This window comes from Dunckerocampus dactyliophorus, chromosome 10, assembly GCF_027744805.1.
Source record: "Dunckerocampus dactyliophorus isolate RoL2022-P2 chromosome 10, RoL_Ddac_1.1, whole genome shotgun sequence".
In the NCBI taxonomy this organism is placed as follows: Eukaryota; Metazoa; Chordata; class Actinopteri; order Syngnathiformes; family Syngnathidae; genus Dunckerocampus; species Dunckerocampus dactyliophorus.
The window spans coordinates 13,291,803-13,317,325 of record NC_072828.1 but is presented as its reverse complement, the minus strand read 5'-3'; the positions used below and the strand labels follow the sequence as shown (position 1 = coordinate 13,317,325).

At 41.9% G+C, this 25,523-nt stretch overlaps 1 protein-coding gene across 3 annotated transcripts in view; it reads left to right on the top strand.

The window, feature by feature from the left end:
- sema6bb (sema domain, transmembrane domain (TM), and cytoplasmic domain, (semaphorin) 6Bb) overlaps positions 1-25,138 on the top strand; it is a 169,832-nt gene extending 144,694 nt beyond the window's left edge. For all 3 annotated transcript variants that reach the window (XM_054790187.1, XM_054790188.1, XM_054790186.1), the window contains one exon: positions 18,089-25,138. In XM_054790187.1, coding sequence (XP_054646162.1) covers positions 18,089-18,993 — 905 coding nt within the window. In that variant the 3' untranslated portion in view covers positions 18,994-25,138. The remainder of the gene's footprint in view (positions 1-18,088) is intronic.
- The last annotated feature ends 385 nt before the right edge of the window (positions 25,139-25,523 follow it).

Below are 25,523 nucleotides of genomic sequence, written 5' to 3'. Positions count from 1 at the left end.
CAAGCAGGTGGTAACTAATTTTCCACCCAACTCGGAAAAGTGTTTCTGCTTGAAACACTTTTATTGCAAACGATTTGTGGTCGTATTCGGTTGTTGTTGAATTCAGAAGTCTATTATTTATTTGTGAACACTCAGAATATGCTGAAGTTTGTTAGTTTTATACATGCTGCCACTGGTGCACTGCAATGGGAAATATGTTCGTAGATGTGACCTTCCAATTTTTAAAAGATAATGGAAGTAAATTAAATGTTTTATGTTTATTTCAATTGTGGCTCATTACAAATATGCTTTGTTTTAGTAGTCCACAGTGGATTCCCACCCCTACTTATGACTGTAATAGAGGCCCTCTATTACTAAAATGGAAAATACTGAACATTACTGGTAAATTTTCAAACAGCTAAAATCATGCACAAAGCATATAACAACCTGCTCCTTGATAATGTAGAACATTTTTTCAACAAGAGAGGAGGACAAAATGTAATTTAAAACATTAAAAAGTAAAAATTATGTAACAAACTGAGTAGAGACTGAAAAGCAATGTACTACTATGAGCCGCTTTATCACACACACTGCTCTGGAAACGTGGAAGCTAGCCTCCCAAAGCGCTCACCCATCACGCTGTAACCTTTCAGCCGCAATGACTGGCTAAGTGTTGCCACAGCGCGCCTGCATATGGGAACAATTAAGGACGCCGTGAAAATATTTCCTGACGAAAGGCCACAGTGTTTTGACTGCTGCAACAGTGGGATGCAATCACTTGCCTAATTGAGGAAGACGCAGTGGAGATGGGAGATTCCTTGTTTTTTTCTCGTTTGGCTGCATGCAGCTTTTTTTGCGCAGGAAAGGGAAAATTTGTTGACAAATTTACAGTTGCGGTCTAATTCCACTTTTAATGGCTGCGGTTTTTGGAGGCAAGCCTGACAGAGCGAGGCCCCATAAAGGCGACAATGTGCTTTTACAGTATATTGATGATGGCTGGCTCACACAGAGGGTCTCACGTCCGCTCATGATGAATATGTTGCTCACAACAGACACGAACAGAAAACCAGACAGGAGGGATAAAAATAGTCAGTTAATGTAACACAGTCTCCACTTTCACATAAGTCAACACACACTTATTTTCTAAACATCTGGCAACACAAGTGAGTAGTAAGATAATTGTGCTTCACCCATAGTCCAGCTGTGATTCATAGAGGGAAACATGAATTCCAACACAAGTGAGTCCACCTCACATTGTCCAAAGTATCAATATTTAGTGTCAGCACTGCCTTAATCCTCTTGGGCAATGGTATTCTTCCTCTTCCACTCTTCCGTGATGACATCACTGGTGGAGCTTCTGCTTGAGGATGCCACACAGTTGCTTAAAGGCTTCTTATCATGTTGGAAAACTGTCATATGGCCCAGTTTTCCAAGTGAGGGGATCACAGTACATGTTCCTCCTCAAAGAACCTCACTTCCTAGGTGCTGGTGCAATCATTCAGCCCCAGACTATGATGCTACCACCCCTATTTAGAGAATAATGACTTTGTGTGTCACCTTGGAGTTGTGTTTGAAATCATTGCCATGCGAGGGGGTCATGTTCTTCTTCAGAATGTCACAGTAAATGTTGGAATTCATGCTTCCCTCTATGAAACACATCTCCCTAGTGCTGGCAGCACTCGTGCAACCCCAGACCATGATGCTACCACCACCATGTTTGACTGTAGGCCAGGCACAATTATCTTGGTACTCACTTGTGTTGCTAGCTATTTAGACAATAATGGCTGTTTGTTGACTCATTTTCAGTCGATAGTAAATCTGTTCTGCTACACAAGCTGTACGCTGACTACTCTATAAAGTATATCCAAGTTTCACTTCTATTGTAATACCTTTTGAGAAATACACTGTAGGGAGTGTACTAATTTGTCACATATTGTATACAGGAAAAACAACGTTTTAAAAAAACATCTACTGAATTTTCAAACGTGCACTTTTCTCTGCTTGACAAGTGAACAAGTCCAGATTAGCAATAGGGGAGAGAAGAGGGGAAACTGTGTGTTAAAATCAGCGCCACTCCACTCCTTCCTGCTGCCATGTAATCAGAAGCTTTGTTTGGCTTCCTCCATGAATAGTTTATTCTCGCAGCCTGTGCACGCGTGTTGCTGTCAAGAATGTTCCCAATTAATTTTACGGATTCAATTATGACTAGAGACTTTGTTTTCCTGCAAATCCAGTCGACCTGTAGTGAAAAGCAGATTATGGAGGGCAAATCTGTGCCTGTATCCTATCCAAACAATGCAACAGTATGCACAAGACAGCCAAAGAAAGAAGTCACACACTCTAATTTTAATTATGGGAAAAAGTGGTTTATTTTAAAGGTGCTTGCTAGCACTCTGTACTGGACAGTACATGCAGTCTCAGAGAATCTATTGACAATTAGCAGTCATGTCTGAGCAGGAAAAGGGCGGGATATAGTGCGTTTGAACGCTAGCAGCCTCATTGCAGTACCTAACCATGACAGTTAGCACCTTTTAAGATTTTATATCAACAGTGGCAGAATTGGACAAATGTTAGCTAATCGGTATCTTGGCATACGAGCCCATCATCAGGGTACGTCACATCAGACCACATGATCCTTTTTCCATTGTTCCAGGATACAATTGTTACACTCATTAACAAATTGAAGCCTTACTTCTCCATTTGGTGTTTGTTTGGTGTCGTTTAAGGCTATGCAGCTGTTTAATCACTATGTTATGAGTTCTATTGGCAAAGTGTGGTGCAAATGGCCTTACTTCTACTTCATTACACAATGCTTCTGTCAGTTTTCACTTATTTACTCATTATTTATTCTGTATTCATTTGTTGTGTAATTAAGGTGATGTTTATTATATATCTGTCACGATTGGGTATTGCTGTCGAAGGCTTGACCCCCGGTATGCAGAGATGAGGCGGTGAAGTGCAAATAAAGGTCTCTTTATTGCACAGATGCATGTAATCACCAGAGAACAAAAAACAACAGTGACAGAGGAAAGGCTCTGTGAAAAACTAATACCAGAGTGCTCTAAACAGGTAAGTCTATTTCCTCAGGTGACGGCACCGGTCAAGTAACGAGGTCCATCAACAGTCACAATAACAATGAACCAGCGCCGCGCATTCGACGGCGCTGGTCTTTTTATTGCTGCTAATGAAGATTGTCCGCAGCTGTGCGGCCACCAGGCGTGGAGCGGCTGTCCCATCCACCACGCCGGAAGCACAGATCGCCAGAATAAGGGCGCAGGACAGGAAGTACTCGCTCCTGTCCTACAGAACATGACAGTACGTCCCCCCATGGAACGGATACCAGACGTTCCATAAGTCCATGCCTTCCAGGGTGGGTGGAGGGAGGATTGGCGGAGGGTCGCCGGCCTTGCACGCCCCCCACCACCTGACGACCGGTGATGTCGCACCAGCATCCCCCACCGCCGGTGAGAAGGTGTCAGGTGGCGACGGAGGGTCGCTCAACGGTGCCGCCGGCGAGCGTGGCAGACAAGGTTGCCCCGTGAGTGGCGAATGGAGCAGCCGGGTCCGCGGCGACGGCATGGTAGGCGGCAGGGGTGACCGGGTCCGGGTGACTGTTTGGTCCCGGCAGACAGAAGGACTGCGGAGAGTAGTGGCTCGCTCTCGGCCGAGGGAAGGCTTGCGGCGGTCGAAGGCTTGCTCTTGGCCGACAGAAGAGTTGAGGCGACTGGCGGCTTGCTCTCGGCTGGAGGAAGGGCTGCGGCGAATGGCGCGCTGCTCTCAGCTGGAGGGACAGCTGCGTAGGATGGAGACTTACTCTCGGCCGCAGGTGGAGCCAGAACCAGAGGTGATCCAACCTCGGCCGCGCGTGGAAGGATAGCAGGCACCGGAGGTGACCTGACCTCGGTCTGGCGAACTGTCATGCCTTCAACCAGCTCCGGAAGCAGCTGTGCGGCCAAGAGTGCAAAGCCGACCATAACAATGAACCAGCGCCGCGCATTCGACGGCGCTGGTCTTTTAACTGCCGCTAATGAAGATTGTCCGCAGCTATGCGGCCACCAGGCGTGGAGCAGCTGTCCCATCCACCATGCCGGAAGCACAGATCGCCACAATAAGGGCACAGGACAGGAAGTACTCGCTCCGCTCCTGCGGGACATGACAATATCCTGCACTTTATTTATTATCTGTTTACCATCACCTGTTGATCACCTGGGCTATTTATCTAATTACTTGCACTTAAAGCTAGGTACTTTGACAGGGTAGTGTATACTTCAGTAGGGAGTCCATACATGCATGTGTGTAGAGTAGTAATATAGACAAACATGTCATAGGCTATAAAGCAATCTGCCAGAAGGTTCATCTCTTCATCCACCAAATCGATGGTCTTAATCCTTCTAACAGGCCAGATCCATATATCACATCACGCCCACCAGCTGAAAACACATGCCAATTTCTATGTTAACACCCCCGACACTGAAGTGTTGGGTTAGTTCCCAGTAGACATATCGGAAGGTAAAACGGAATGATTAAACCATCAGGCCGCCTGTCGGGATTGGACGCCATCTGTGTAGATGATTGAGACAGGCCTTACCCCTCCACACCCCCTATACTCGTAGCAGCAGCACACCTGTTGTGGCAATTCACAGACCTCCCCCTTAATGAAATGTCTCCGCCGTGAGGACGGGCCATGCTGCCCCCTGTAGGTGGAGGGGAGGCCTGGGCCATGTCCCCAAGTGGAAAGATCGCCTGCATTGGCAGCAGGCGGACGAGAGAGCACGAATCGATCAATATGGAGGCACCAGACGGTGAAAGAACGGACGAGCCATATCCGACAACAAAACGTGAGAAATTGTATGGTGAAATTGAAGGGTGAGAAGTGAAAATGGAGGGAGCAGCCATAGATAAGTGACAAGGAAGATTGAGATGCAGAGAGAGAGTGCAGCTTTATTGATGTGCTGTGGAAAAATAGGAAAGTACGCTTCATGCAGAAGAGAGCTGTTTTCCATCTGGGTGACGCACCAATACTACATCTGCTGAATTGATTTGTTAAGTGAGCGCTGACACACAGTGTAGGGAGTTACGCCATTACAGTAACTCACAATGAAAGGCATTACTAATTACATAATCATGTAATAATGAGTCAACACATTGTTTAAGTAGCTGGCAACGCATGTGAGTAGCAAGATAATTGTGTGTTGTCTACAGTCAAGCATGGTGGCAGCATCATGGTCTGGGGCTGCACGAGTGCTGCCAGCACTGGAGGACCTGCGTTTCATTGACGGGAAACATGAATTCCAACATTCTGAAGACCATGATCCCCTCCATGGCATGATAAGGAGCCTAAACACACCTCCAGAATGACAAGTGCCTTGCTGAGGAAGCTGAAGGTGATGGAGTGGCCAAGTATGTCTCCTCCAGACCTGAACCCACTTGAGCAACCTCAAACTGAAGGAAGATGGGTGGAGGAGTGCAAGGTGTCTAACATCCACCGGCTCCACCAGTGATGTCATCATGGCAACAACCTGTGTAGCTCTGGTGAATTCTATTGTACAAGAGGATTAAGGCTGTGCAAGATAACAATGGTACTCACACTAAACAGTTTCACATTGGACATGTTTATTGTGAGTTGTACTCACTTGTGCTACTAGCTATTTAGTCAATAATGGCTGTGTGTTGACTCTTTTTCAGTGGATAGTAAATCTATACTGCGATACAAGCTGTACGCAGACTACTCTAAAGTATATCCAAGTTTAATTTCTATAGTGTTGTCACTTGAGAAGATGTAATACAATGCTTGCTGGTGCAGTTGGTGCAGAGGGTCCAGCCACTGGCATGGCATGGATACTACTACATTTTCTGTTGTTTTTTTCTATGATTGTTGCTGTAATCCAAAGGAAAAATTATTGGTAGATTGTTGTGGTGTAAACCTTTCAAATGAGGCTCGCTCAAGGGTAAGATTGGGAAGAGAATTATGCATTGACTTCATGAGAGTAGTAATTATTCAGCATATTTTTTTGGTGGTGGTTTTTATGGACTTTTAATTGCAAACATGCGGTTGGTGCGCATAAATGTTTTAACAGTTCAATCACTCGGTCAGCAAATCAGCCACATCCGACTGGCCCTGTGCAGCGGAGGTCGGTTTTATTTTCATTCTATATACACACTATCTCTCGGAGAGATCCAGAACACTCTGAGAAAGCCTGTCGGGGAGAGGCTGTAAAGATTTTACAGCCGTCCTGAGGGTAAACACGCTTTACGAGGCTGAGGAAGTTTTAGTCCAAGTAAGGAGAATTACTGCATTGATACTTTTTTTTAACTAGTTGTCTTCCTTATACAGCCACAGTATGTTCTCAAGGAAGTAATGGTTTAAAAAAAAAAATACGAATGTGCTTGAAACAAGACACAAATAGTCCACAAATAGTCCATAGTGCAGGAAAGGAGAATAACGACCAAAAATCACTGATCCATGGGCATAGCAAGTCACACAGTATGTAATTTTTTATCAGGGTGCACATGCATTTCCACATGCATTTGTGTAAACACATTAACATGCAGAGGAACCAGGGGGTTCTGGTGGGGATGAAAAGCTCCTCAGATCACTGTCGGTACGCTGACACAGTCATAACCCATCAAGCTGAGGAGTGTGTGACATCGCCACCTCCTCTGGGAAGCTTCCAAGCCTCCTTTGGTGTGGTTTTGATGTCCACATATGTCTTGAAACATGAAACACAATCCTCACAGTGCATAAAAGTTGCTGTTTTTCAGCTTTTTAATGAAGAGTTTTTTTTTTTTTTTACTCCAGTCAGCTACAAACAGTTCCCAAAGTGTAACATTAAAATTGCAAATACATCCAGACAAGCAGCACTTTTCTTTTGCAATTCCCTTAGATGTTGCCAACCAAGGCTGATAATGCTGAAAAGGCATGAATGCAACTATTGAGGACTGTAATGCTAATGTATCGCAGCATATTATAGCAATCACCAGAAGCCATGAAAATACAGCATATGCGGCATCAGAACATCTTGATTGCACGTTTAGTACTAGCATCATTGTTTGTGTGGCCTTGGTCTAATCTTTGATCTTCTTATAGAAAATGCCCAATATTTTGGGACCAATAAGTGATGTGGCCTGGGAAAAATAATAGCACACTCGTCTTGAATGAACCGGTCATTTTGTTTTTGATTGATTTTGAATTTGTTGAGAGATTAATGAGATTTTAAACATTCATAATAACAACTCAAAGCTGCAATGTTATGTCTAAATGCATTTAAAAGCAATGAATGCAAATATACCATGCAAATAAGCAGCATTGGGACAATCTAATTGATCTGTTATGTGCTATGGTCATCATTGCTTCTATCATATTATATCATTGCTTGTGTGGTCTTGATCTAATACAGTAGATCCCTACTTTTCACAGGGGTTACCTTCTAGGACAACCAGCGAATGACAAAATCTGTGCGTAATTGAGACGCCCATAAAAAATTTTTAACACTCTGCTCATCCCACCTCCAAACCCTCCTCTTGTAGTTTAACATTGACGTTAGATATTATTGTTACACTTTTAGATTCAGTCTAATCAGTCTTGGGGTGAATTAGGTGTTTCTGTGAAAAAAAACAGCCAATTTTCAGAGAAAAAAAAGATAATATTTCTTTTTAACCAAAAATCAGCGACTGTGCGAGTATCCACTGTATTTGATCTTCTTCCAGAAAAGATTAAATATTCCAGGATCAATAAGTGTTTGTGGCGTGGGAAAAATTGCAGTGAACAAATCCCGAACAAGCCTGACATTTTGTCTTTGAATGGGTTTGAATTTGTTGTGAAATGGTGATGCCTTTGCATGCTGATTGCGTGTTCATAGCATATCATGGAAGTCCACTGGTACCATGCACATATGCCCTCTCGTGTCTCGTGTGAGCATCGTAGGTACAGTCTGACTGGATGCTTAGTAAGTGCTTTGAGGCTCTGAGGTTCTGACCTCTTTACAGAAAAAAACCCTCTATTTTACAACTTATTTGTTTTTGAGGCTCAGAATAGGTTTCCAGAACTAGATGCACATTTTGTTTTTTTAATGAGTTTGGATCCACTGACATGACGACGCTGCTATTACAGTTTTATTTTAAAAAGGAAGGAAGAGGAAAAATATTTTTGGCTAGTTTTTCAGCAATCAGCCTGTTACAGGCTGAGCCTTGGCTCGCTTTAGAAATTATAGAGTCGTACTTGCCAAGTTAATTCCCTGTGTCCTGTGTGGTTGTCAGTACTGTTGTTGAAATATTCATTTCGGGATCACAGGTGTCTGCATTCAGTGCACACGGTGAGTCTGCCAGCTGCACACCTGATGAATCTTTCAGCTGCTGAGGTGTCCACATTTCTCTGCTCTGTATTAATAATAGGGGTGGACATCACAGAATAATACAAAAGAAGATGATATCATCCTGATATGTTGGCAACAATGGCAATCGTATCACAATACAATGCAATAATTGATATGTTGGGGGGGAGGAAAGCATAAGATATGTCACAGTATGTACATAACTTAAAATGAGTCAAGTTTTTACTGGTAATGCAACATAAATGTAACAAATAAATAACACTTTCTTTTTATAGCATACATTATACCGCAGAGCATATACCACATAATAGAGATATAGCACAAAATATACAAATACACTTAAAAATAGTGATGTGCAAGCCTATATTTGCTTGATTGGTTTTGTCGTTGCACCTCTTGCCCCCCATGCAAGTGGACTGCAACAGCAAAAAGTGAACATCAATTTTAGTATCCATATCTTTAGTCAGATCCTTATTGAAATGTACTCTGTTCTCACTCGGCACATAGTATTGTAGTAGTTTTTAGTAAACTGTGATTCATGCGGTAAGTGCACTGCAAAAAAAGAACACAAAACAAAAATCAAGGTGAAAAGTATTTCTTTTTTACTAACAAGATAGTTTCTTTTACGATGTTTGCTTTTCTTAATATGTACGAAAATCTGATTTGCTGTATTACGTAGAATTAAAAATGAATTGACTCTATAAAACGCTTGAAACAGAAGTAAAACGGCATGTTGGTGAGTCATTTTTCTTGTGTTGTTCATTATTTTAAAAAGTACAATAATCCCTACAATTGGTTCCAGACACAACCAAGCAAAGTAGGATTCCCAATTTATCAATGGAATATTTTTGTAGTTAGAGCATAGAAAACGTGTTCACGACCTTCTAAATACGTTTTTTTAATATTATTAGAGCCCTCTCGACATGAAAGTAACACCCCTAGAGTCAGCTTTACGTTCGTAATGACCAATATAGTAGACAAATTACAAATAAATAAACCACTTAAGAAATAAAAAAGACTCGTGTGTGGTGCTATAAAAACGTTCCCTAGGAGACCTGAAAGGAAAGCAGACAGGAAGTGATGTAGAGGGTTCAGAGTTTAGTTTTAGCTTTGCGTGGGTCACACCCGCAAAAGTAGCCAGTTTTTTATTGGGGATGATTGTACCTGTTGTGAGATTATTCAAACCTGCAATAAAAGTTCCGGCTCCTTGTGTCTCTCACCGAACATTACAGTAACACTATTGACATCTAGTGACGATTGTAGAATACTACATTTCAACAACGTCTTTGAAGGCATCTTTTCAATGCCTTATTTACTATATTTTACTTCATGTAGCCATTTTTGCCTGACAATGCTAAGTATTAAACCACGAAACAATATGATGCTCCACTGCTCAGGTCTCCGCACTGGCTTCCTGTTGCTCCGAGAATAGACTTTTGAACAGCTCTGCTTGTGTACAAATCTTTTCATGGTCATTTGCCAAAGTGCATTGCTGACCTGTCAGAGCCACAAGAACCATCTCAGACTCTGAGAAGCCCAGGGATTGGTCTCCTGCGGGTGTCCATAGTCAGGACTAAACACGTTGAGGCTGCGTTGAAATTTTATGCTGCCAAAATCCACAACGGTCTTCCAGAAGATGTGCGATGCAATCCTCAACTTTGGCAAAGTTCAAATCCAGACTGTAAACACTTCCATTCAACTGTGCATATGACAACTGAAACTATTTTATCTGCACTCTTCACTTTTTAGTAGATTTTTACTTTTACGTTTTATGGAATGAATGGTTTGTTTTATGAAGTAATTGTATCCTTTTCTGTAAATTACTTTGAATTACCTTGTGTACAAATTGTGCTCTATACTTAAACTTGCCTCGCCTTGCCATGATTCATACCGTAATTCATATATTTATTTTAAAAGCTGTTATAGTGAAACCGCAAAATTCTAAGCACAAAGTGGCGAGGCACGAATGTGTAGCTCAGATTTTACCGCACATTAGGTAAAATAAGCAAATTGGTCTGGCGTAGAAAAGTGCCTGGTAAGAAAAATAAGTATTTTTGACTTTGATTGTAAAATTTCATCTTGTTTAGATTTCAGTTTTTGACAGTTATTTCCCAATATGGCATTCTTAAAGGAATAGTTCGGATTTTTTACATGAGACGAGTTCTGGTCAGTTTTTGGTGTTGAAGAAAGTAGTTCCGGCTAGATGGAGGGGGAACTAAAGTAAAGCGTTCTTCTCAAAACAATATGCGTTCAAAAGACATTTGCATGACAAAACCGTTGTCCACAAAAACGTCAGACCTTGCAATTGATCTGCTTTATTTCCTCTCCCTTCGTATCACTGTGCGTTGCCGCCAGCTGTCAACTGCACATTTCCATCACCTGTTTCACAGTGTTTATTGCTGGGATAGTGAAAGAAAACATATCTAACTATGAAACCAGTGATGGCGACATTCTTTTTAGAACAAGTCCAAAGGGGTACCTTTATGAACCGGAATACACTGATGCCGAACTTCGTCAGATGGATTTAGAACAAGCAGAGAGAAAGCGAGACAGAGGAGGAACGGAAAGTGCTGAAGCTGGACCCACAGCTGTAAGCTGTGAGTAGACTATATCTATACTCACTTGTTTCCATCTTCTTTTGACTTTTTTCCTGATGACACTGGACATCTATGTCTGTTTTTTTGTTTTTTTAGAAACTCACATTCAGCTATGTAACGTGATTGGAAACATACTCATAGAAACATGGACGACCACACCTCCACGTAGCTGACTATAATAATAACAGTCATCATATAATGTTATGTTATGTAGCGGCTAAAGCAACATGCTTTAATTTAGTGACCCCACCAACTAGCCGGAACTACTTTCTTAAAAACCAAAAATCAACCAGAACTCTGCTCACAGGACAAAGTGGGGGGTAAGTCACATTTGATGCACTACACTGCTGATGGAGATGTCATACAACTTTATGTCAACAAATCCAAACTATCCCTTAAAGTGTCACTCGAGTTTAAAGTAACACATTTTTTTTCTCACGTGGCACAGTTTGGATATGTTAGCATAAAAAAATAAGTACACTTGGAATACGACATCGTCAGATAGGAATAAGGTCTTACATATAACAGATCAAAAATCCGTCAAAGCAACAGCAGGATAAACTGACAAATACAGTATATGTGATATACTTTATGTGAGCCACACGACATACTCACAGTAAATAAACACCTGTGATAAATGAAAACTGCAGTGATTACAGACTATGAATTATGGTCTTTATATGTTACATTTGCTAAATGTAAACGCACAGATATCAGATATTGATCACGTTGACATACATGTAAATAGCCGTCAAAAACAATATTAACTAAATCTGGGTTTGACATTGCCTGCAGTGCAATGCAGCCTCATACCACCTCCAAGGAGGCGCTTATTCCAAGAAGTTCCATAATAAGACATCAAGTTTTCCAGTAATGGCTGTCTTCCATAAAAGGATCTATTCTGGAGGCAGTTTAGCAGCATCTCAGTAGTCAGGAAATTGCTTTCAAATGGTCTTTGACGCCCATCAGCACTGTGTTGGACACCCTGCTGTGACATTATTTTCCCCGGTATGAATGCACCCACTGTTAATTTGGACCAATCATACTGGTTTCCTTTTACAAAAGCCAGATTATTACCAACATCGGCTCACTTTCAAACGTACCCCCAAGTATTTTACTTTGAAGGAGCTTATCTATTTGAAAAATAGACTCAAATTCAGTTTGAGAAAATTGGCCCACAAAAAGGAGGGATTTTATCGGTTTTCTGTATTTTCTATGTGTGGTCATGGGTTTGGACATGCGTAACAATTTAAGGAACATCATAGGTTTACACTTGGACCATTCAACATTTTCTTGTAGAAATATATTGTAGAGTTTTCTCAATTTCTAATAAAAGAAAAGATAATGTGTAACAGTAGATAGCTTATGCAGTGATGGAAGAAAAATGAAAAAAGAACAAAGAAAAAGTGACAACAATTCTTGTTCAGAAAAATGGGCAAAAAGCCTGCCATGTGCATGTTTGTCTGTTTTCCTCATCTCCCGCCTCCAAACAGGCAAGAAGAGGATCCACATTTTTTTTCAGCACCTTGGCGCATTTCTTTCACAGAACAACGGCATGAATGGAGTGAGCCCTTTTGTCAGTCATACAGTCTCTTTGTCTTGGTGAGTGGAGGCTTGGCCGGTAGCATACACACAGAGTGCAAAAGAGTGTAACGTAGTAGAAATGAAATGAGTAGGTTGCAATATATTGTCATATTTGTATATTTTTTCATTGTACTTTTCTTAAGAGTAAAGTTAAAATCTTGTCTCGTCTTGTTCTCGTAGACCCAATGTTGTATATCGCCTCATCTCGTGAACTGAGTGTCTCGTGAAACCCCTAGTATATAATGGTTACATTAAGATATACTACACAAATAGAAAATAGATTGAAATAAAGATATTAAAGAAATAAATACAGGTGTAAAATATGTATAAATAAATGCAGGATATAAAGAAATCCCTCACCACGCTTCAAATCAGAAGTAAATTGCATGGTGTGGGAGTATGACCAATCACAGCGCAATAGGCTCTGCGGGAGGTGTACCTGGAGGAGGGCCGGCGGTGGAGTAAATTACACAAACTGTTGGGGCGGGAGGCAGGAAACACTGCAGGAGGAGGTGCAGAGTCTGGAAGATCTAGAAAGCTTTCTGTGCGGGTTACCGTGTGTAGCTGGTCTATAGGAATCCAGAACTCAATACAAAGGCCCCACAATTAGTATAATAGGTCCCCTTTTAGCATTTGCAAGCAAAAAAATGGCTAAATTAACTAAAATAAAAATATACGGCATTCAGAAGACATATTCAAGAACATTGTGAATAATATGTAGTATTCTACACTAGTCATTAGGTCTCAGTAATGTTACTATAATGGTGGATGAGACACACACACCTTGATCACCAAAACATCAGGCTTTTATTGCAGATTTGAATTATCTCACAACAGGCACAATAATTCATAATAAAAAATCTCTAATAAAAAAAAGTTGGGCTACTGTTGCAGCTGTAACCCACACCAAGCTGAAACTCAACTCTGAACCCCCGACGTCACTTCCTGTCTGCCCACCACTCATCTATCCCAAATTGGAACACATTTATAGCAACACACACAAGAATGAGTGTTATTTATTCTTAAATGGCTCATTTACTCTTAGAATAATCTACTATATTGGGTAATATGAGTGTAAACGTGATTATAGGGGTGTTATTTCACGGCTAGAGGGCCGTATTTGCAAGGTTGTAAACAGGTTTTGTACAAAAATATCCCATTTATAAATAAGGAATCCTACTTTGTGGAAATTCACAACAAGGGATTACTGTAGACTGCAATAAAGTCTTATGATTTATTTAATAATCATAGATGAATGAATGGTATGGTTTTCAGCCTTCTTCTTCCATATGGCTTGTAAACACCGTATGCTGATAGTATACATCTACATTTTACTGATTCAGTATCATCCTTCCATCTCATGCAGACAAACTGCAGACAGCAGTTTTCCGTCTGCCCTCAACACCAGCAAGAATGTTAAATAAGCAGCAAAAATGTGCTTGTGGGCCTTTCCGTTTAATTTCCGACGGAGGACACAACGGGAAGAAAACCATAACTCCACCACAGCTATTGCTTGCTTTAAAGGTGTACACAAGTTTCCCTTTCTTTTAGAAATGATAAGCCATTACCGCCTTCGTCACGCTGCTGATCAAAGCAGGGGTGGTTAATAAAGGCCACGTGGAAAGAGAGAGAGAGGATTAATGCCTAACAAAAGAGGATTATCTTCTCTACATTCACAATCTAAACTTCCTCTCCTCTCATTGTCGGACAAGGCTAGGAGAGTTAGTTGAAGGAGGGAGGAGAGTGCAACCTGCTGCCTTCACTGCCACACTGCACGTAGAATACAGGGAAACCACCTTCATCTTTTACTTTTTAACACTCTTCTACTCCTGTACCACTACACACAAAAGGGTGAACATTTGTCAAAACATGCACCCCTACTGTGTTGCCTGTGCTATTATTTTTCTCACAAATACACCACATGGTAGCGCTGTTATTAGACCCTTAAAGTGAAATGGACTTGACCCACTGTAACTGTAGGATCTTTATCCAAGTCAGCGCAAAATTTGGTACACACCTTTTGGGGACTGAGAAGCACAAGTGTGTAACATTTGAGCAAGATGGCCGCCATCAAGAAAAATGTCTTTGCATGGTGGAGGTGGATGGGACTTGTAGCAAATTATTATCATTGACCATTTGTCTAATGATGATAAAAGTTTGAGGATATATTACATGTATACCAGCCTGTCTTCCAAATCATTTTGACCGGAACCCATAGGGGGCGCCACAAATTATATAATGAGAAATAATTCGTAAAGCCTTTATTAAAAAAAAGAACTGCCATACAAGTGTCTAAAGAAGTTAACCACTTTTACTATCAATAATTTTGAAAAAGTCAGTCTTAAATAACAACAAAGATGTAATGCAAAGGTAATTCCTGGTCCCATTTGTCTTCTCCTTAGGTGTCCAAACATTATTAAACTTTTCAAAGAGGGACGCATGCAGAAAAAGTGACAAAAGTAAAATAATTTGCAAAAACTTGGAAAGCGTAATAATGACGTCCATTGACATGTGCATGTCACAACAATGGACTCTGACTGCGCCCACATGTGTCACTGGGCTCCACTGAGTTGTTAATTAAAGCACAAGAGAACATTGATTGACGAACTAGGGCATTTGATTATTTGACAATGTGGTCGATAGAGACTGGCAGCGTCAGAAGTGTCGTGGACCCATATTGACAGAGCTGTCCAATGGAATATGGCTGAAAGTTCTTAATGTATTCTTATCACAAAATGTCCTTGTTAGCAGCTTGCTAATATATGGAAACAGGAACCAGAAATCAGCTCCGTCAGCCGTCAATGATGTCATCAGCTGGTGATCCTGTAGTTCTTTGCTAACTAACACAGTTACTGTACGGCACAAGTCTCAAAAGTGTTAATACAAAACATTTTCAGCGTTTTAAAAGTGTAAAACAGTTGCATAAATGCATATAAATGAGGAATGAAAAGGTTAAATGAACATTTAAGGTTACTTTTACCTTCATTGAAGATGTGATGGTATTGACAAAGACATGTGGCAGCGAGATCAACACAGACACAACCTTCGTGTTTTGCCAAGAGTTATTTCTTCAATAAAATAAGATTTCTCACCTTCTTCATCAAAATTCTGGCACTTGAAGCTTTCTTTGGCTTCATTTTGGGTTATTTTGCTGTGATCAAAAGAAAATCAGAGACTTGGTGAGAAATTGAATTCAAGAAATAACACGAAGGTGGTGTCTGTGTTGACATCACTGCCACATCGTGTATTTAACGATCATGTCTTCAGTGAAGGTAACCTTAAATGTTCATTTATCCCTTTCATTCATCATTTATATGGATTGATATGGATTTTGAATAGTTTTCTGTATGTAAAAATATAACTGTAAAACTGTGTTTTTGTTTTGTTTTTTTGGAAAGGATTAATTGGATTTACATTATTTCTTATGGGAAAAATGTATTTGGTTAGCATACGTTTTGGTTAAAGCCTTCTGGAACTAATTAATTACGCTAACCAAGGTTCCACTGTAATATTATACATTTTTTAAGGCTGTTTCACTCAATTGGCAAATTCGTACCAAATGTTGCTTATGCAGCAGTGTGTCTATTTTTATTAGAGGAAACGGCACAATGAATATACGATATATACATACATTTAACCCTTAATTAAAACAGGGGTGTCCAAAGTGCGGCATGGAGGCCATTTGTAAACCACAGCTCATTTTTTAAAATAACAAACTGATAAAATATAACATGAAAAAAACCCAGCAAAAATGGCAAAAAGGAGAAAATAAAACAATGCTTTGTCTAAAATATATATTGTGAATGTATCGCATTGGCCACGTGCATTGTTTGATTCTTCAGTATGCAGCCCTTGCTGGAAAAGGTTTGGACACCTCTGCCTTAAGAGGTCCTTTAATTTGTTCACACATTTGACACTGAGGACAAAACAATGTTGTCAGCTTCCCAAAAACTGCTATAAAAAATGTATATATATTTTTTTTCCATTCCAAATGAGTTGTTCTTTGTCAGTGAAACGCAACTTCAGTAACAAGGCACTATTGCAGGAGACAGTAAAAGATGAGACATTTTGCTGAATGCTTTGAATGGGAAACATCTGTTGGACAAACATACAACAAAAAATTGAAAGCCAAATTCAAATCTTAACAGAAAGGAACGCATTAGTTAAGATAAATGTGGGATCAAAAATGGCATTTTTGTAATCGGCGTTTTGTTTCTCTTCCTGTGTTTTGTCAAGTAATCCAACAACTATTAATGTGTTTGTCGAAGGCCTCATGTGTTTAAATGTTCTTCCGGCAACTTTCGTCTGGGACTTCTGCTTCCTTTGGCGCAATTTTATTATTGTTGATGTTATTCTCAGTCCCACGAGTTCTTCTCTTCAGGCATGTTCGTAATTGATCCTAGGCATACTGTCCTGCGGTGGCATTTTTATTCATTTATCTTCAATAATTATCAGGGGGGATTCAGCTCCACGTTGTATACAACAGTGTTATTCATCTCAGAACAGAGAGCCTTCTGTTTATCCTAGAAGTTTTTTTTATATTGACATAAAGTAGGAAAACGTGGTACTACCAATTAATGCCACAATTCTGTGTGCGCCTTATAAAGCTAATGTTGTGAAACACGGCTTAATGTAAACAGCGACTCTCAATCAGGAAGACGGTTATAGTGGCTATTAGAATCACTCTCCACTTTACGTAATGAAGGTCATTAACTAGCGTTGCCTTGGCTGGACAGGATGCAACCACCCCCACCCACAGAGCGGTGTGACAAATGCAGGCAATGATGCCATTGGGATGCTTCTATTGACCAAATATGGAGTGTCATCATTTTTGACTGGAAATGACATTAGTAGGGTCCTATGAAATCTGTTTTATTTTTTCCAAATTCTGTGTTTTCCGTTTGAAGTTCTTTTAATTATTTTTTTTTTATCCTTTACACTTATTTTAGCAGCATAGAGTGTGTGCTTTTAGGGTTAGTGAATAAAATGTCAATTAATTCAATGCAAAAATTCTTACATTTTTTGGTACAATACATCAGTTGCCACTGGGGGATCACATTCCTCAGCCTTCCTGGGAAAGTCTATTCCAGGGTGCTGGAGAGAAGGGTACGACCTCGGCTACAGGAGGTGAAATGTGGTTCTCATCCCGGTTGTGTAACACTGGACCAGCTCTAAACCCTTGCAAGAGTACTGGAGGGCACATGGGAGTTTGTCCAACCGGTCTACATGTGCTTTGTGGTCTTGGACCGTGTCCCTCGCGGTGTCCTGTGGGGACGTGCTCCGGGAGTACGGGATTGGTGGCGTGCTACTACGTGCCATTCGGTCCTTGTACAACCGGAGCAGGAGCCTGGTCCACATTGCCAGCAATAAGTCGAGTCTGTGTCCGGTGAACGTTGGCCTCCACCGAGGGTGCCCTTTGTCACCGATTCTGTTCTGAATTTATAACAGCACTATCATGCGGTGTACTTGTCACACAGATAATAACACATGCAAAACAGTGAGGGTGCATATTTTGACAAATGTTCACCCTTTAGTGTGCAGCAGAGTTAACTACATGACCGAATAAGTTAACTGATGACCTTTTTTGTGTGTCGCTAGGATTGCTTCAAGAGACATTCATCAAGGAGCCAGATGGCCTGGTGTCGGTCAACCTCCTTGTCGTGTCTGCCGTGTCTGCTTTCGCGACAGGTGCCCTCTTCTCCGGCCTCGCCGTCTGTTGGATCATGAGCCACCGGCACCGCCACGCCCGAGGAGCCGGCACCAAGGGGGCCCGCCGCAAAAGCGACAAGGAGCAGAACATGCTGGGCCAAGGCCGCAGCGGCTCGGTCATGAGCGTAACGAGAACCAGCGGCGGTGAGCGTCGCAACTCACAAGTGGACAATCCGTTCGTCACAGTCAATGGGTGGCCCAAAGGAGACATGGACCCCGGCTTGCTACCCACACCTGAGCAGACCCCGCTCCAGCAAAAGCGGCTTATGCGTCTGCCTGACACCGACTGGGACCAGAGCCAGACCTTCCTCACAGCCGTGGGGACCCCTTGCCCAAACAACTCCGTCATCTACCTGAGCTCCAAGTTCCTGCAGGGCGGTGGAGGAGGCGGGATGGTCCGAATAGATGAGCCAGGCGAGGTTCTGCTGCCCCCGCATGCAGAGCGGCAGCGTTACCTGATCCTTTCCACCCAACGGGGGGAGCACGGCAGCAGCCGTCCCGCGGGCACCATGAGGAACTCAGCGGGAGACTACATCTACCCCGCCACACCGCAGGACTCTCCCGACCGGCGGCAGGTGGTCTCTGCCCCCACACCCTACATGGACTATGGGGAGTCTCGCTGGAGCCACGAGGCCCTCAACAGCTACAACGGCAACAACGGTGTGTCGTACCACCCCCAGCGCCAGGGCCTCATCAGGCCCGAAATGCACCCGCCTCGGGGGCTCGGACAGCTGGCCGACTTTAGCCACCTTTTGGTAAAGAACATGGGAGAGAGAACCCCTAGTGGCCAGTGAGGTGAAGTGCTCTCCAACAGTGAACTGGAATAAACCAATGCATCCATTTAGACAGTCCTGCTTACCCCGAATGTCCTCTCTCACCGTCATTCAATGTCCTGACGTCATTCAGAGAGAGACGAGAAGCAAGGGGCGGTTCAGAAAAAAAAAATGTGCCCACTCCTGTCCTGTTTGGTGCACCCCCCCTGGCTTTAGTGGTGCAATCCACAGAGCACAGTGCAGACAGCAAAGGTGAAGACAATGACAGCGTGAAGACAATGAAAGACTATTTCACTTGGCCAAAGTGAGGCCTCCTTCACCACACTGACTTTGGACATCTTGGATTTACTTCAAGTGGACAATTTACTTCTGATTTTTGTGCTTTCCTTGCCTCCTCACTCCCTTTTTGGCTAATTGTTGTAGCTGTTCCAGAGAGCAGTGCATCATGGGGTAAATGTGTGTGTGTGTGTGTGTGTGTGTGTGTGTGTGTGTGTGTGTGTGTGTGTGTGTGTGTGTGTGTGTGAGAATGGCCTTAACAACCCTAACAAGTGTCCTGTCTTAACTGTGAAGTGTCCCTATATCATGAAGTTTCCTTAAAAGGAAGGACTTAGGGATGGGCATTAGGCCACATCTCAACAAAGAGGAAAATTAATATTAAATCGACTAAATTTTTTTCATGGACTTGGCGAATTTCTCAGACTCTTCTGAACTCCTGTTTCCATGCGAGTGTACTGGGCAAATTAGTCCTGAGGTCGCATCCTTAGACCGTTGAGACTGAATTTAACAGCACCTGTGCTGGTCGCAGCCAAGTAGTGTACTCCGTTTTGACAATAGCTACAAGACGCAATCAGCAACAGGCAGCGCCCAAGCCCACCCAATGAAGAAAGTAGGACACATTAACCGCAACTTTGCAGCATCAGAGCCGTAACAGCAGTATTTGTCCGTGCATTCCACACAGCGAAGCAGGGCCCTGCTGTAACTGTGTGAAAAAGCAACAACGAATCCAGCTACCGGATAATTAGATGCGTAACGACGTTTAGCGCCAGCTCGTGGCGTGTATAAAACACTTTGCGCTTTCAACGCAACAGGGCGGGAGAAGTGAGTCAAGCTACGCTCCTTTTTCACACAGGTGCTGAGGCGCCTCTGTTTCGGTTCTGATACTACCTCGGAAGCCGGGAAATTGCCGGTTTGACTGTAATCCCTCCCAGTTCGTCACAGTGTTGTTCACACAGAGAGGAACACTGTGGCAAAAAATAAGCAGTGAATGTACCGTATTTTAAGGACCGCGTGAAAGGGATTATTGTGTTCGCTGTTTATGAGAAGTTCAAAGAAATTCATCACGCATGTTTAAAGTGTGAGCTTTACATGGCCGACCGGTGGACGTGAGAAAAACAGAGCAATAATGAACAAGAATAAAACGGGGAATAAAGACAACTTTATTTTCCCATTTCACTGTTTTATCAACAAGCTGACGCTGAAGGAACAAAGCCCCTCTTTCCCCTCCATCCTTTCCTTGTCTGGTCTGACCCTAAATGCCTCGACGTCCACCCTATAGGAGGAAACGTGAGCCGTGCTGGTCCGAGCTCCATGCAGGCCACTTGTTGACAACACTGAGCCTCTTTGTGCGGCTAACAAATAGCAGCTAAGAGTCAGGGAGACAAGCCTCGCTGAATGTCAATGAGGAGGACAGCAGCTCCATCCATCACGGCTGATAAGACCTCACCCGGCCCGGCCGGCGTATGCTTCATCCACTCTGGTGATTCACTGGTTTGCCAACGCAGGAGGTCGCTGCTAAGTGTGTCACCCCGTGTGGCTTTAGCACTCATACTGTCCTCTCCCCACAACAATGGGGGCTTTTTTGCTGCTCCCTGATGTTTTGTTTGCATCCACACATAGCTTCAGTTCATTTGGGTCACGATGTTATGTGACTTTCTTTGTTGGTGTGCGCAGGAAGCAGCGTAACTCGTCCCATTTTCTTCACTATTCAATGCTGTGCAACACAAAGCCCTGCTATCTGATATCAGATCTATTATTAATTATTATCGAGGCGTGACTTCCTTCTTTGCCAAATGCTTCCCCCGGCAACAAGCGAGAGATTCTCTTCTGACTGTAAAAAAGTTTGTTGTGTCAAAAAAGGGTCCTAAAATTCAAAATAAAAACCAACCAACTGACTGACTTCAGACACCTTCTTGTAACATAAGCAAGGGAGATGGTGCCCCTAGTGGTCACTTGGGTAAATTAATAGCATTAAAACAATCTTTGAAACACAGAAAAATGAAATTTCATATTTTTTGTGACAAAAATTGAAGAAAACTTATTTTATAATATAATAATTTAAGAAGAATAATATAATTTCATTCATACAAAACACATTCATAGGCCAACTTTTGCAAGCAATAACATGGAACAAAGAAAAGCAAAATAGATGTTTTTGTTGAATATATTTGTGAAATAATAAAAATACAATAAATTATTTAATTTTTTTTAAAATATTTTTTTAAAGTACAGCCAAAAATGATATTTTATCTATACTTTTCATTCCCAAAATACACATAAGAGCCATACAACGATAGGCAAGAATGGCACATGATTTTTTTTTTTATATTAAACTCTATTAAAACAAATCTCTCAAAATTGCCACAAATTAAATATATTATGTATGTTCTGGTTTTATTTTAGCCTCTTGTGATACACCCGTGTATTTGGTTATTTATTTTAAAATAAATGCTATTTTTCTCACGTACAAAGATGTCTCAAAGTTCAGCAGCCATAGCCGGCGGTGCTGTCTGAGTTTCATGAAAGCAAGGACAGAGAAGGAGGAGGTCAGGCTTTGCGAGAATGTTTAAGTCGCCACATTAGTGTTCTCGGCCCCGAAACAGGTCATTAGCATTGAGCTCTCTGCGTCTCATGCCAGCGTGGCCTGAGTGTGAATGAGGCGTGCTCAGCCAGCCGTGTCCTGGCACCACATCGCCACTAAAACATGCTCAATTAGCTCAAAGTACATCATGGCGAGGCCCTCTAATGGCCTGATGAGCCTCTGAGACGATCACTAGAGACACGTCAACCCCCCACCGAGACACCAGGCGGGCACGAGTGACAAAACACACACACTTGTTATATATAGAAGCCCTTTAACCAAATTCAGGATGCCATTAAATTAAGATGACACAAAGAGACAAACAGGTCAGCAGTGGCTGACTCAAGGAAAGGTTCTGCTGCTGCACTTTAAGATGCACAATAGGTACACAAAAGAATTCTGCCTTTACAAAGATAATGTTACATTTTCAGTTCTGTTTGTTTGTTTGATGGCAGGATTACTCAAAAAAACAACTCAGCTGATTTTTTGAGGGCGAAGGGAAAAATACAAAATCTTTGTCCAGATTCATAATACTCAGAATTTCTCAGCAATAATGCATACATTTTAATACATAGCAAATCACGCTTGCATACATTACAGGAGGTGTGTATCTTAGGAATTAGGTTCGTTCTACAAGCTAATTTCATTCAATTAAATCCATCATGTTAATGTTTGTGTTTCATTTGTGTTTATAGCAATGTAGAGCTGTGTGTCATATTATGACAGCTGTTTCTCATGTTTAGATTACATCAGAGGAACAAAATATTACACAAAATATTACAAACCGCTCCCAGCATGAAAATTATATTTAATTATATATAAAAACCTAAAAGAATATTTCAATTTGTTAAAAAAAATATTTTGAATTATATTTTTCTATTCTTTGTTTTAGGTTATTTACATTTTAGACGTCAAAGTTACTTACAACTTAAATTGTAGTCTTATGTACTTTAAATGTGTTTTAAAAAAAAAAAATACAAAAAAAAACAATTCGTATTTCCCCCCTTCTTCCTGTTTGTCCTCGTTCCGCTGTAACCACCTGAAAAATTCATCAAAACATTTTTTATTTTTAAAAAATACAATTCATTTTTTAAATCTATTTTCTTTTCTATTTTTTCAAGGAAGTCTATTTAGAAAACCGATCATCGTTTCATTTTTCACATTTCATGTAGTTAGAAAAAACATCATACTTCCTCTTCCCCCACCCACTTCCTGTTTAATATTATTCCCCTGCCGCCACCTGTATTGCACACCCACAATAAGTCCACTCTTATCCAATCATTTGTCGATAAAACTGTACATCCCAAACATTCACCACAAAATAAAGCATTTTCATTCACCTCTCTGACAAAATGTCAGGCGTGTTCATAGCCTTTTGTGTGCTAAATTGCTTTGCTTGTATTGCATTGTGCACATACAAGAATGTTCTTCTTGTGTGTCGCCCGTGCGATGTCCTTCGAAAAAAAACAAACATTGTGGTCTTGACCCACCGTGTCTTGTCTGCGTTGTCATCGTGTGCTAGTGTGTGTGTGCAGCGTGTTGGGGTTGTTTTCGCCGTGTGCGTGGCCATTTCGGCATCGCGGCGCTTGCCAGTATGCGTGTTCTCTGCCCCAGCATCCAAAAAAAAGGGTTAGTCTACAGGAGAGGCGTTAAAGCACATGAGCGAGGTGAGATTGAAATTGGCATTTTTTTCATGTGAAGTTGTATTTAGTCAGCAATGGTCCCCTTTTTTGTCATGTTTGCTTTTCTATGGTTTGTGAACTGTTGTGATATTTTGTTATTATTATGGTCGACAATGAAGGTGAAGACTATCATGTTACGCTGTGACAGCACTGATGGATGAACTCCCACAGACTGAGCATCAAAGACGGACTCCTCCAAAAAGAGGTTGGTGTCCTGCTACTGTGAAAGGTGGTGACCGCCGTGACCTTTACAGTCACATGACAATGACATGTACATAACCTTGATTCTTTTGTGTAACTTATGTGCAGTAGCTGCATGACCACACGACCTGTTTGTGTGGGTGTGCGTGTGCGTGTGTGTGTGTGTGTGTGTGTGTGTACAGATGTAGCCACATGTGAATTTGTACACTGCGTACAAATTGTACAGTACATGTAAGTGCGTGCTTGTGTTCGCAAAAGCCACACGTGCATGCACCATCCACCACAATTGCACCGTGCACGCTTACACTTCACTTAATGACATTACACTACAGTATAGTACACGACACTACATTACATCACTTCACACATACTACATTACATGACATTATATTACATTACAATACATTACACTAAACTACAGTACAATACATCCATCCATCTTCTATCGCTTATCCAAGGTCGAGTCGCGGGGGCAGCAGCCTAAGCAGGGAAGCCCAGACTTCCCTCTCCCCAGCCACTTCGTCCAGCCCCTCCCGGCGCATCCTGAGGCGTTCCCAGGCTAGTTGAGAGACGTAGTCTCTCCAACGTGTCCTGAGTCTTCCCCGAGGCCTCCTACAGGTCGGACGTGCCCTGAACACCTCCCCAGGGAGGCGTCCGGGAGGCATCCTGACCAGATGCCCAAGCCACCTCATCTGGCTCCTCTCAATGTGGAGGAGTAGCGGTTCTACTCCGAGTTTCCCCCGGATGACAGTGCTTCTCACCTTATCTCTAAGGTATAGCCCAGCCACCCTACGAAGAAAACTCATTTCGGCCGCTCGTACTGGCGATCTTGTCCTTTCGGTCACTAACCAAAGCTCATGACCATAGGTGAGGGTAGGAACGTAGAGTGACCAGTAAACTGAGAGCTTTCCCTTTCACCTAAGCTCCCTCTTCACCACAACGGACCGATGCAGAGTCTGCAGAGGCCACACCAATCCACCCATCGATCTCGCCTTCAAGCACAATACTTTACATTACATTACACTACATTACATTACAACACTTCACATTACATTACACTACACTACACTACATTACATTACTTGAAACTACATCAAATTACAGTACACTGCATTACATAACACTGCATCACATCACTTCGCAGTACACTACATTGCATTGCATTAAATAACACTACATTACGTCATACTGCGCCACGTGACGTTAATTACACTATTTGACATGTCACTACACTAGGCTACATTACACTTTACTACACTACAGCGTTACACTATACAGTAGTACTACAGTATGCCACACTACACTACGGTCACACACATTTTGTGTACCATTGTCCACATTGTTGCGAGCTCTGCCAGCCACCACTCCGCATGGAGACCTTGCTGTGTCACTTTTTTTTATTCTAAATAAATCACTCAAACGTTAACCTTTCAGTTGTCATCCTTCAACTTCCAAAACACGAGATACGACTGCACATTTGTTGGATTATATTCCATGAAACGGTCAAAGCAAGTGTCAGTGTAAAAACTTCTGCTTTATTGCAGATCATTCAGCATTATCATACTGCATTTTTAGAAATGTAGGGAAAACCATCAATGTATTTCGTCCTCCAGCTGCCGTTGTAATACGACCAATATCCACGAGAGGGAGCTCGTCACACGCCTTGACATAACTAATAAACATGGAAAATATATGTATATATCTAACTTTGGCAATTGCAGCACGACAACTGATTTACTGTGACGAGTTAGCCTATGTTGTCTGTTTTCATAAACAAGTGTGAAAACTAATGTGCTACAATACCAATTTTA